The following is a 13,654-nucleotide window of genomic DNA, read 5'->3' as shown; positions in this document are numbered from 1 at the left end:
ATTTAATCAGCTCAAGTCTTCAGAATAAACTTCCCACAATATACCATGCAGTCCAAAGAATATAGAGAACTCAAATATGCATGTGAAGATTTTATAATGATTGGTTGCTCTGCTAAATACATATTTACAGGGTAGGCCATTTATATGGAATGGTTGGTGATATTAACTTCATGTTTGTGGCACATTAAAAACTTTTCAAGATGGGTGGTGACCATGGCGGCCATTTTGAAGTCGGATATTTTTTATCCAACCTTTGTTTTTTCAATGGGAAGAGGGTCATGTGACACATCAAACTTATTGGGAATCTCACAAGAAAAACAATGGTGTGCTTGGTTTTAACTTTATTCTTTCATGAGTTATATCTAAATGTGTTTAAAATGCTGCCCATTGTGTTGGATTGTCAATGCAACCCTCTTCTCCCACTCTTCACACACTGATAGCAACACCACACCCTGTACTTCTTTAAAGTACACATGCTTACTTTCTTTCTTTCTTTCTTTCTTTCTTTCTTTCTTTTTTCTTTCTTTCTCTCTTTCTTTCTTTCTTTCTTTCTCTCTTTCTTTCTCTCTTTCTTTCTTTCTTTCTTTCTTTCTTTCTTTCTTTCTTTCTTTCTTTCAAGACCTAGCTTGCTGTGCATGAGTTTAGACCAGCCAGTAAGGAAGGGGGTGTGGAGAGAGAGAGAAGGCGAGAGGGAGAGAGAGAGAGGGAGGTAGTGGTGGGGCGGTATAAAATCACCAGAGCACAGACCATGCTTTATCCTGCCACTGTGTCTCGCGCAGCACACACAGTCACTGGAAACTCCTAAATCCTCCCAGCACACTCCACATACACTCTACACACTCTGCAGAAAGCTCACAAAGGAGGAGGATGGCCACGAGGAGAATGAATGGGATGTGGAGACAGGTGACTTTGGCTTTGGCACTGTGTGTAGTGCTCTTCCACAGTAAGTACACTCCAGTTTCTTTAGGAATTCCATCAAGATATGACCTCTTTTCTTTTCTTGGCTTTTGGGGTGTTTGCTACACTTTCTTATCAACTCAAGGCAACTTTCTTTGTTCTTTTTGCTTCTCTTTGGAGCTTTGTTGAGCTGAGGTAGTGCTAATTCTTGATAAGTACAGCTTATAAGGGCAGTTCATTGTAGTTTATGTGAAGAAGCAAATATATGAGTAGAAGAGAAGCTGCAAATATGATTAACAGAGAGGAAAAATATTAGAAACCACTTTTCACAGTATGGTCAATGACTTTGGCTTTACTGATCAGGTGCAGCAGATTGCAGTATTTGTCCAGGGCATCTTGCTAAAAAGTTAGCGGGAATCTGAAACAAAGGGGGCTGACATGGAGTGGAAAGTTGCCTTTGAGCGCAATTATGGAGTCTATCCTCCTCCCCCTCGACTGGGTGGAGCAGGGCAGGCATACAAGCAGAAACGGGATGTGTGAGTTGGGGTGATAGAAGGATGGAGGGCAGTAGGGTGAAATGCATTTTTAGTTATATAATAATCTTATATACCTATCTATATAATAATCTTTTTATTTGTGTATTTTACTATATTTTGTTTTCATACTTTTATTCAATTTTTTTCATTGCTCTGTCTTGTTTTCCTTCCTGTCTCTCATCCTGCCTCCACAAAGGATGTGATTCGCCTTGTGTTTCTTCACACTCATTTAAGGAGAATGGGTGTTTACATTAGCACTCGATGGGCTGGGGGATGTTTTGTGCTAATGTTTGGTGGCAAGGGGAAGTTAAAAAAACGTTTTAAACAAAAAGATGATGTCCAGCATATGAGCGCATGCATTTGGTGAGGCAAATGATGATTTATAATGATTTCCTACCACATAAGTGTCATCTTCTAGACGTAATCTTAACTCCCAAACTGTAGCAATGCTCTGACATAAACATGGAACATTTCTAACATTCAATATTAGTAGCCATAGCAATGTAGCTCATTCTGATTGTTTTAAACCCTAACTCATTACTTCTTACTTGCTGCAGTAAGAGTCCTTCTTCATCTTGGAATGCTATGTTGAAACATTATTGGTGATGATTTATTAAGTATATTAGTAAGGTCAGGTACTGTGTGTGATGATTAGTTCTGAATCATAAATGCTACCTCAGCTTTACCTTTATCTCAAATGTACTGAATGGTGGTGTATTACTACAGAGAACAGTTCTACTGTTGAACTGTTCCGATGTCCAAATGTTTGTCTTCAGGACCTTACATTAGGGAACGTCTGTTGGTGATTGTTTTTCTGCCTGCATTTCACTGTCCACAACCATGTTCAGGGTGTGATCCTGACTTGTGCCCAGTGATTCAGCTTAAGTTCTGAACTTATATATATTTTTATGGATAAACCATATGAGCTTTTTTTTCAATCTGTCTCTATGCATTGCTGTTGAAGGTGAGTGCAGGGCAGTGAGCAGTGCCACTGGTAATTACAGGGTGAAATCTGGCTTGGACACTACTCTCCATGTGAGGGCCCATTTTAACAATTTCTGCCCAAATTGGTGGCTAGACTGGGTAGTCTTGAAAGTAGACCTGGCATCATTCTGTCCATGGAAACACACCACCACATGTGCTGTTAGCAAAGGGGAAAAAAGCTACAGTTTATACTGGGTGAAATTCATTGCTAAGAGACAATCAGCACAAATACTGTAGACACACAAAGCTGACTACTAATTTCATTTCCAAGGTACAAAGGAAACTAAATTATGCCACCAGCCGCTTCAGTAGCCCTTGGAAACTCTGCTCACAATGTGGCTCAGCTTAAAAATATCATGTAATTTAACATTCTTGTGCCCTAGTGTCCTCAAGAAGCCCTATGAGATCATACACCCTTAGCAGTACTACTTTCAAGAATTAGGAGTGGTCACTGGTGCATCAGTATTTATTGATACTGTGACCAATTATGTCATAATATTGCTTTCCAAGCCTGTTTTGGATATATTAGTATCTGAAGAATAATAAACTGCTCAGTTGGATTTGTTGTGGTGTAGTATATGAGACTATGAATGATCAACACCTCTAAAAAAATTCAACCTCAGAAAAACAATATATCCTCTGTCGTTAAAATATTTCCAAGCATGCTGTTAAAGTAAGGATATTTTAGTCTTTTCGTATCACTCAACCCTATTATACAGTAGATTAAACCTCCAGTTTGCAAAATCTAACGAATGCTTAAGCTTTGGAAATTGCAAGGAGGTGCCGCTGAGAGTAGCTCTTTCCCTGCCCTAGTTTTAACTTCCACTACCACACATGACCATTCTTACTATTCTGTTAAATTTTTTTGTACTCAAGTAACAGGCAATAATGTGGGACATGCTTGGTGGTGATCATTATCTAAAAACATGGAATATTTATGGTATGAACTAAGTTCAAATGTATGCTTTTACCCAAACAATGGATTGTGATATTGTCTTTGTAGACTCCCTTTATAATTACACATAATATATTTTCAGTTGTACACAGTCATCTGGAATACGCCGAGAAATCTTTTCGCTAACAGAATAGGAGCCCACAAAATAGGTCACTATTCTCCATGCCAAGTGTTGGCAAGAGTATTAGTATAAACCTCCAAAGATCGGGCATCATTTTCCAGATGGTTTGAACAAAGGCCAGTAGCTTTGGGATGAGTTATAGTGGTGTTATGTGATCCATAACTAATCATTCAACATCTGTATTCACTCACTGATCTCACTAATATTTATGTGGCTGAATGCCATTGGGTTCACCCATCTATCTTGAGGGACAAACTCCCTATTGATGTCATTGACTTCAGAAGTTATATTTGCCAAGCATGTATGTACAAACCTACTGTCATATAGTGAAACTGGTCAGAATCAGTCATAACAGGCTACTTCAACTTTAGTATAAATTAAAGGACTATAGGGTAGTCCTTTTCAAATAAATGCTAGCAGACCTATTGAAATGCAAACAAATAGAAATGGATCTCCAAGAGTAGTAGACAATATTAGAGACAATGATCCCCCAATGCAAATACTGGTATTTAGATAAAACTAGCTCCTAACTTTCGAGTATTGCAGGGATTTGGAGGAGGAAGAGGATGCATTCATCACTAAAGTTTCAAGATATCTATGTAATTCTGTCAGATTGGGGTAAACTAGGCTGTGAAATGTACAACTTTAGTTACTGCTTCAGAATTGTTCATGGTGTTGATAGAATCCAGACAGCCAAGTAATTTCCTCAGAAGGTTACAAATGTGCTTCTTGATGGCTGAGACCTTGTTTTGTCACAGGTTTGAAAAGTGTTTTCTTAATATTTGCTTATAAACAATGATGGAGAGGTACATTCAGGGTGTCAAAACTGCAGACCCTTTGATTAACAGTGATTATACAATTATTTTCCATATAAAAACACTAAAGACCCGTCTTGTGGTCCCTTGTTTCCATCAACATCATTGTAAAAATTCATTAAGTAAGTTAGAGACAATTAGGCTATGTTCACACAGCAGGGAAAATGACTTGTTTGTGTTGTTTGTGTGGCTGTTTGAACAGCAAAAAATAAAGTAAAATAGTAATAAATAAATAAAATAATAATAATAATAATAATAAAGCATCAAATTTCAGTTCGGATGTGGTTTGTGTCATTTGTTGTGCTGAAATCTGTTCCATTTCTGGTTTGTGATGCTGCAACTGGTCTAAAAAGCCAGATTGGAATTCACGTGATACTTACATCAGTGCAACTCCACATTTCTCATAAGTTTGTGCTGCTGGGACAGAAAGATGAATGACATCACTGAGGAACAGTCAGTGTTTGTCCATCCAAAGCATTTTAATTTTCATTTGAGGCATATAAGAAAAGGTAACAAACTGTTCAACATTTTAATAAAAATATATACAATTGGGAAACAAGAATAGATGATGCTGCTTAATCCATACATATATATATATATATATATATATATATAAACGTAGCACAAAACAATTATGTTTGATTGATTATTTTTTTGGTTGTAACAATGCTTCTTGGCAATAACTATTAGACTGTTGGAAAGCCTGTTAATTTCCTTTTTAAATGGTGCAAATTTGTAAGGAACATGTATTTGTGGGATGAGTAGTACAGCTGAGAATGTGGGCTGCGCCCCTGAAAAATTTGTCAGATCCTCTCTGCCCTATTTTTTTTTTTAGTACAAATTTGCTATAGAAATTTATTTTATGAATTCTGCATTATTGAGTCAGTACAAAAATATTTTCATTTACTTTACCAATAATAATAATAATAATACAAAAAAATCATTTTATGTCTAAAGAAAGCAACTTAAAAAAGAGTTTACATTCATTAACAAAAAAAAAAAAAACATAATGAGTTGTTGCATGAGAAAAGAAGTGTGGCAATTCAACTTAAAAGAAATGTGGCAGATTCTTCAAGACATTCAGTAAAACTACCATCTAATTTCTATAAAACAAAAACTGTATAAACTGTACCTAGGACTAATATTGAAAAAAAAAAGCAAATTGTCATCATATAAAGTTTTTTTTTTAAATGTCACATTCATCTGTCTGAAGGAAAAACAACTGAATTCTGCTGGTACCACATTTAAAAGCTCAGTAAAATTCATTTTCCTATAGGCACCAATCCAACTCATATTCAAACAGAGGGAAATGTGGTACTGATGGAATAAGGGTGCCACCTATTCCTCATGAAATAATCTCAGAGAAGTGCCAGGCTGTAATAATATTTGAGTCTCTGCTAAATGGCAAAGCACTTTCACACTAATTTGACTGTATGACACACCTGATGTGAGCAAGAGCTCAGCTGTTTCCAATGCTAATGCTGCTACTTCAGCACATGGCTCAAGAAGCAGAGTAGTCAGCAGTTTGGTTAGATAGTCCTTCTGTGTTAGTCCTAAAGTGTCCTACTGGTCATCAATTACACCTATAATAGTCTTTGTTTATCAAAATGACACAAATTTATACATAATCCACTAAATTCCTTAAAAATGGTTATATACACACTAAACACCTTCACCTTCATTCAATCCACATGTATCAATGACCAAAGTGATGTGATTGGTTTCATGGTGTACATATTCTCTACCTTGTAGTTAGGAAACATAAAGGTACCTTATTCTATTACACTTGTATATTTTTAAATTGTGTTAATTTAATATGCCCACAATGTACTGTACCTTTAGGTACATTTAGGCTGGTTGTTCCTTAGTGACCAAAAACGTAACTCTAATGTACCTTTTTTTTCTGAGAGTGTATAAACAAAACCAAACAGACATGTAAACGAGGTTTAAATGCTGGAGAGGGTCTTTAACAACAGCAATTACCATAATTTGGAAGGACTTTGAGAGCATAGCCGAATTTTTTCCAGCCCCACCTGGGTTAGTCAAAGTTATTACATAGTCAGTTACCTGCAGTTATTTGAGATAACCACACTTGTTTTCCACAGTTGTTAAGTTTGACAACCATGTTTACATCACAACAAGTAGACTGTGGATTTATTTTTACAAGGTGGAACAACAAAAATAAATGTAAATCAAAAAAGCCGAAAACACATTATGAGCCTATGAAGAATTAGAGGGCAGCAGTGAGTATTTGTTTGTTTATTTGAGCTATGTCTGTTGTCTATGGGATCTACTAAGTATTAACAGCTAGCAAGCAAACAATATCTCCCAAAATGACAACATATAACACTAAAAGATGTAGCTCAGATATTCATAACGCATTCACATTCTTTTGATTTGAGCTCCCATCCACAGGTAGTGCTGTTTCACTAAATCCATGTCATACACTTATGTAACAAATGAACAATTACAGGGTGAGGATCTTTGAAAACTCCTTTTTCAGTGGTGTCATGTTTACAGGCAAAAAACCCTGTTTTTTTTAAAACACTGACATCACATGGCATGCTTGTTTCTGGATAAAATTCAAGTATAGTGAAGTATGTAAAATATACATATATATAAATAGAAATTGAAATATTTCAGTTTTCCACACATACATACATATAAATGATGCTGAAAATAGAAATATAGAAATATATAAGCGCATTATTTGAAGAGCATTTGGGATTAAACCACTGTTTCTTTCATGTTTGGTGGTGTTGATATCTCTCTTTAAGAGGTATTATGGACTCATACTGGACAGGCATGATGGATAGTCATCTGGATGGGGATATTTAAAAAAACAGAAGGAGAAAAATCTCAGTTTTCAAAAATATCTAAATATGTGTGGATGTGGCATTAGACTTTTAGACTTCAATTTTTGTTGGGGCATACAATAAACAAAAATAAGATTATACAGTTAGTTGTAAATTAATGAGGCCTAACACCTAGTCTAACTGAGAAGAACTCTAGCCAGCTTCTAGTTATCATCCTGAAAGGGACCACACTTGACTGACATTTTTTGTAAAAATTATCAACTGATCAACACAGCAAAGTCATTCAGTGCAGAACAAATGCCAGCGTTCATAAGTGTTCTGCTATAAAAAGGCACCCAGTGGCAACACAAATGGGAATGGCCATTCTACATGCCATTATTATGAGAGAGACCCTTCTCAGTGAAAAAAGCAAGATAGAAGGCAAGGGTCAATAGGAGAGGCACGGGACTGGGGAGAGTGATATATCTGTGGCTATTATTAATATATCCCTGTACTTTGGATCTGGAACATTCTCCTTTAAATGCTGTTGAATCTTTAGCCAACATAAACAAAGGCTGAAAATTGCCATTCATTTTCTCATGCCCTTTACTGATGAATTTTAGCAGGCTAAAAAATGCTCTCACAAAAAAAAAAAAAATGCTTTCACTAATAACGTCATGTAACCAGGGGTGTGTGTGATCAGATCAGGATATAGAGTAATTAGTGTTGTGAGCTAATGCTTTGAGGCCGGGCTCATGAAGGCCTCTGACTGAATGATTAGATCATATAAAATCTGGATGAAGGGAGATCTTTGGGGCAGAATATTGTTTGATTGTCATGATTTTAATTTTTTAATTTGCAATTTTTTTATATAATTCTGAGGATGATTCCTCATCATTTGCTAGCTCTCCAGTCTGTGTGCACTCTGCAAACAAGTCTGGTGTGTTTACGAAGCCCCAGTGCCAGTAAATGGTAAAATAAATGCTCTCTGTGTGATATGCTAGAATTTATTTCCCTGTTCACAGCAGAAAAACAGCATCTGGGGATGTTTAGACAAGGGAAAAACTTCTGAACTTTGAAAAGCAGTAATACTGACTTATTTATATGAATGTTGAAAGCATAAAAAAATTAAAGATGTCGCTCTATTTCTACTCCATAGGTGGGTAAATTTGTCCTTTTTTTTTTTGCTATTACATATTACTTAAAGTGGAACTGATTCGGGAGAACGCTAAATGCATGAAGGTAAAAACAGACAGAAAATGCATTAATACATTAAACAACACTAAATAACTCAGTGTCTGTGACGATTCAACCAGTAAACAAAAACTTACAGACTTACAGACAAGTAAAATTCCAGTCACATACAAATTGCAGTCTTTTTTCCCCCTCAAACATACTGTTCTACTCTAAAAGATGCAGAGCTTCAGAACATAACAAACCAGAGAGAGTAGCAGTTCCCCACAAACATAGGCATTGCCTTTAAGTAAGCAGATGTCATCTACACAAACAGCACCACACCCTGTAGTTAGTACTGTTACATAATTGGCAATGCTGATACATAGCTGCAATAAAACTTAATCAAGTGCATGTGTGAGAGGGTATACTTCTCCATAGATGTCAAGGGCATGAACAGAACAAAGAATCCATGTCCACTTTCAGTTTGCTCAAAACATATAATGAACACAAGGACATTTTGTATTCTCTCTCTACTATTGTTGTTCTTGTAAATCTTTGCTTCCTTGCATCTCTGGCATACTGAGGCACTATTACAGTTCTTAGGCATTTATCTGAAAACAGACTGTTTCTCCCACCATGGCACATTCATTTTGAATGAGAAACTTTGGCAAGGAGCAAGTCCAAAAACCTGAGTCAAAACATTAGAGCACAATTAGCTCATGAGTACATGCAGCTCTGCTACCAGTGGAAACTCTTAAGACATCAGATTGGATGAGTCTAGTATTTGCCTCATCTAAAAAGCTTAGCAATTCTACAGCAGTGGAAGTTATTAAGTAAAGCTACATAATCCTCTGAAGCCACTGTTTTGAAGTCTTGCAACATGCAACCATTTCATGGAAGGAGGACAATAGCTCCTATTCATCAGAGTTCCAATAAAATAAATGCGATCTGAACACTTTGAGTGTTATAAAAACAGAAGTATCTTTTTTGTGTAAGACATTTGCCTCATGTTAACACTGAAGGATCTCTGGATTAGTAGGAACACCTACCTTGTAAATATACTCATTGATCTTTTTATCAGCTCCACTGACCATACAGGAGCACTTTGTAGTTTTACAATTACAGAGTGTATTTGCTCTTCTGCATACTGTTCTTCCACAGTCAGGAACCCTACAGGACCAGCACAGAGCAGGTATGATTTAGGTGGTGGATCATTCTCAGCGCTGCAGTGAAACAAGCGGATCTGGCACAGCCATTTAGTTAGCAGTTTGTTTAGTTAGTGTAGATACAAAAGTATGTCTTCCTAATTCAATGATTGTTCTGCCAAGTTCTTTTCTACAAGCCAGGACTCCAAGAGCCTGGAGCTGTGTGGCAGTGACGCAAAATCTTACATAGTGTTCCTATAATACAAGGTTTGCTTTGTTTAATATTTGTACAATATTTTATTATTATTGCCAATTTTATTGACTGAATGAAAACAAAGAGTAACTAACCATTCAGGGACATTTACATGGACTCATTTTACTCCCCAATACCATTTATGAGAGAGATTTGGAATTGTTTACCTGTTTATCATGGAGATGGCTGGACATATAGTGGCGTCAGGCGTAATTTTTCCTGAGGAATAAACAGGCAAAGGCATTGTAATAATTGCCCTGGGTAATTAATGTTTAGCAAGAAGTAAAGAGCTGGGGCAATTGGGTCTAATGTTCACTAATTGAAAACATAAGCTTGCATCCCTTTCCTGTCTCTGCAAAAACCAGGACTTTCTCATGGCTGCCTTCCCCCTCTTAACCACAGTGTTAAAGAACTCAAGGGATTTGTTACGGTTAGCCAAAGGAAGGGAAGGTAAAACCCACAATCTCAGCTTTCTTTTGTGCATGGAGAAGTAAGGAGAGAGAAAACCTTTCCTTAAGTCTCCAATCCTCTCTTCCCCTGTCATCTGCTGTGGATTTCTCTGAAAGTATTTGTGTATGTTAGGCTCTCAACATTTATCAAACATTTAGATATCCAGTTACGCAATGTCTGGATGCTTAGGTCAAGGAATAAGAGCTTGGTTCCTTCCACAGACATCTGTAGTCATACAGTGTTGGTGTGCTGACAGCATGTTGTGGAGTTGAATGGGGGATGTGTGGCGGGTGGTATTTTAAGGAGGTGAAAGCATATTTCTATATTGTAGAAGAGGAGGGGTGCTACTTAGGAAACAAGGGCTTGAGTTACAACTTCAAACTATTTCTATGAGGGCTTTAGTACACACACATTGGAAAGGAGTTATGGACCTGATCCTACCCATTCATCAAACTGATAGCAGAAAGTCCACATTCCTACCTGGCTGCTTATAGCAAGTCCTGTGTTTTCTCTGAAACATAAATCAAAGGTAACAGGGCATCCAGATACTCTAAATGCTGCACTACAGGAATACATACGCACAGGAATATATATTATTCTTAAAGGCAATGTTCATAATTTAATCCTATATATATATATATATATATAAACTCAGAGAAAACTTCCTCACCGTTTGCTAGCTCTCTTGTCTGTTTGTGTTGAAAAAAGGTCAGGTGTTGATAACAAAAATCAATGAACACATGATGTGTATCCTCAAAACTGTCATTAAAGAGTAACACATCCTAAAACTCAGAGGAAGCAGGGCAGGGCAGAGACGTGTAACACAAAAAGGCATTTTCCCCCTCCATAAACCTCTGCCTGACTAGGATATTCGGGGTTAAGGAGTGTTTACAGCAGTCTGTGTCTCCACCCTGGAGCCATTTGACCCATCAGGCCATCCAGAACATTGCTCAGCCCTGCATACTCAAGAGTGTAGGCGGAATTTGAGACTTTGTGTCCCCTTGTTGATTCCTTACAGGATGATCTGGTGTAAGATCCCACAGGAAGCCAAAGGCCTGCTGCAGGAACATCTGGAGCTAGGGTCAGGAGCAGAGACATAGCCAGATTGATGAAAGCAGAGGTGTTCTCTTGGGCGGCTTGGGTGGAGCCACGAAAGCCCGGTGCTCCGTAGACGTCAGGCCAGGATCTCGGATTTTGGCACAGAGCACACAGCCTCCCTGGAGACTTCCACATCTGCGGCAGAGGAGGAACCCCTCCCTTGCCAGATGCCACATCTTTAGGCCTTCTCTGAGTCCAACACAAGGCTGATTACAAGGCATACATTCGGCTCCTTCACCATGGCCCTATAATTCCTTTCGCTCTCTGAGTTGTTAGTTTGTTTTGGTTTTTGACAGGACATTCCTGATGTTAGACCCCTGAAGAGCACAGCAGTGACATGGGATTAAGCAACCTATAGAGCAATGAGATTTAGAAAAGCCTGTCTTAGGCGGGTAGACTACAGGAGGGTGGATGGTGTTTCATGTCCCAGCTATTGTGTGTACGTGGCATTACCCACATGGGTTGAGTCATGGTAGCGTGAAACTGTCTTGTCTGTCTTCTACTGCAAAGCATTCCTGTTAGGATAGAGCTAAGCATAAGTCTTTGCTACTTGACAAGCATTAGCTACTTTGCCTCCAGTGTTAGCATTTCACAGAAAACTAAGATCTCTTTAAAATGGTAAAATGACATATTTTAGAAATTGTGTATTTGAACATTTAATTATTCATATTTCAGATTACCTGTAGCCTATATAAACGTAGTCCTACACATTAGTGCTGAAGCATTTCTGCCATGGCTGCTTTGTGAATGAGACACAATAAAGTGTAGCAAATCAGAAGATATTAGGTGTACAAATAGGTTTTAAAGCATTTTGTGTTACTTATAATTGTAATTTAAAATCTAACATTCTTTGTCATTTTAAGTAAATAAAACCAAGTAATTTTATTTATTGCGTATTAAAGGCGACATACCCTATTTTAACTGAAAAACACCATCCATCCATCCATTATCCACTGCTTATCCGGGTCCGGGTCGCAGGGGAAGCAGTCGGAGCAAAGAAACCCAGACCTCCCTCTCCCCAGCCACCGCCTCCAGCTCCTCTGGGGGTATACCAAGGCGTTCCCAGGCCAGTCGAGACATGTAGTCTCTCCAGCGTGTTCTTGGTCTGCCCCAGGGCCTCCTCCCTGTTGGACATGCCCGGAACATCTCACCAGGAAGGTGTCCAGGAGGCATCTGGACCAGATGCCCGAACCACCTCAACTGGCTCCTCTCGATGTGGAGGAGTAGCGACTCCACTCCGAGTCTCTCCCGGATGTCTGAGCTCCAAACCCTGTCTCTAAGGGAGAGTCCAGACACCCTGCGGAGAAAACTCATTTCAGCCGCTTTTACCCGCGATCTCGTTCTTTCGGTCACTACCCAAAGCTCGTGACCATAGGTGAGGGTTGGGACGTAGATTGAATGGTAAATCGAGAGCTTTGCTTTTCTGCTCAGCTCTCTCTTCACCACAACGGACCGGTACAGAGCCTGCATTACTGCTGATGCTGCACCGATCCGCCTGTCAATCTTTCCTTCACTCGTGAACAAGAGTTGCGGGGTTGCGGAGCAGATCTAGAGTGTCACAACCAGGCAAATGCAAATGCAAAAACAAAAGGAAACGAACAGAGATACTTGGTCTCAGACAGAAAATACCTTGACAGAAGATACTCAAAACAGAAACCTTGACAGAAGATACGCAGACAGGGATGATACCCAGACAGTGACTTAGACAGGGATGATACCCAGACAGGGATACTTAGAGATAAATACGTAGACAGGGATACTAATACAGAGAGACCTAGACAGGGAGACTGATATAGAGAGAGCTAGAATGACAATGGAGGACAATGGAACTAATAGACTAAGAAGAGGTACAAACAGACAAACTAGAGAGAGAAATACAAACAGACTAAAGCAACAATGATAGATAGAGACAGACCAGACAAGAACAAGGAGTAGAGTAATAAGAAGGAACAGACAGACCAAACAAGCACACAAAGGGAAAATGTCCAACAACCAAACACCAACACAAGGGAACTACACACACCAATAAATACACACCACAGACAAAGAACACCTGGGACAGATAATGAAGGGGCAGGACAAAAGAGGCACAACAAGAGGGTGGAGCTAAGGAGGGACTAGGGCAGAGACAAGAACAACAATAAACACACAATGGCACATGGTGGGGAAAACAGACAACAGACAGTACAGGACAGGGCCATGGTGTGACATAGAGAAAGCACGATCACCATATCTGTGGAGGCTGGAGGGAGAAATAGTGAGCAACCTGGCTGAAGAAGACCTGAGAGTGCCAAATGGGTTTGTAGAAATGAAGAAGGTCAAGGATATTTAGAGCTTTGTAAGTGAGAAGAAGTATTTTGAACTGGTTAATTTACTTTATGGGAAGCCAAAGAACATGTTGGATAACAAGCGTGATGTTGTTGAGATGA

The 13,654-nt window shown here is 38.6% G+C and overlaps 1 protein-coding gene across 1 annotated transcript in view; it reads left to right on the top strand.

The window, feature by feature from the left end:
* Positions 1-776: 776 nt before the first annotated feature.
* The window catches only part of cd34 (CD34 molecule), a 46,312-nt gene continuing 33,434 nt past the window's right edge, over positions 777-13,654 (top strand). Inside the window, exon 1 of the mRNA XM_066672142.1 lies at positions 777-943. Within this exon, the coding sequence (XP_066528239.1) occupies positions 868-943 (76 nt within the window). The 5' untranslated portion in view covers positions 777-867. The remainder of the gene's footprint in view (positions 944-13,654) is intronic.

Source organism: Hoplias malabaricus, chromosome 5 (assembly GCF_029633855.1).
Source record: "Hoplias malabaricus isolate fHopMal1 chromosome 5, fHopMal1.hap1, whole genome shotgun sequence".
NCBI lineage: Eukaryota > Metazoa > Chordata > Actinopteri > Characiformes > Erythrinidae > Hoplias > Hoplias malabaricus.
This window is presented reverse-complemented; position numbering and strand designations above follow the sequence as displayed.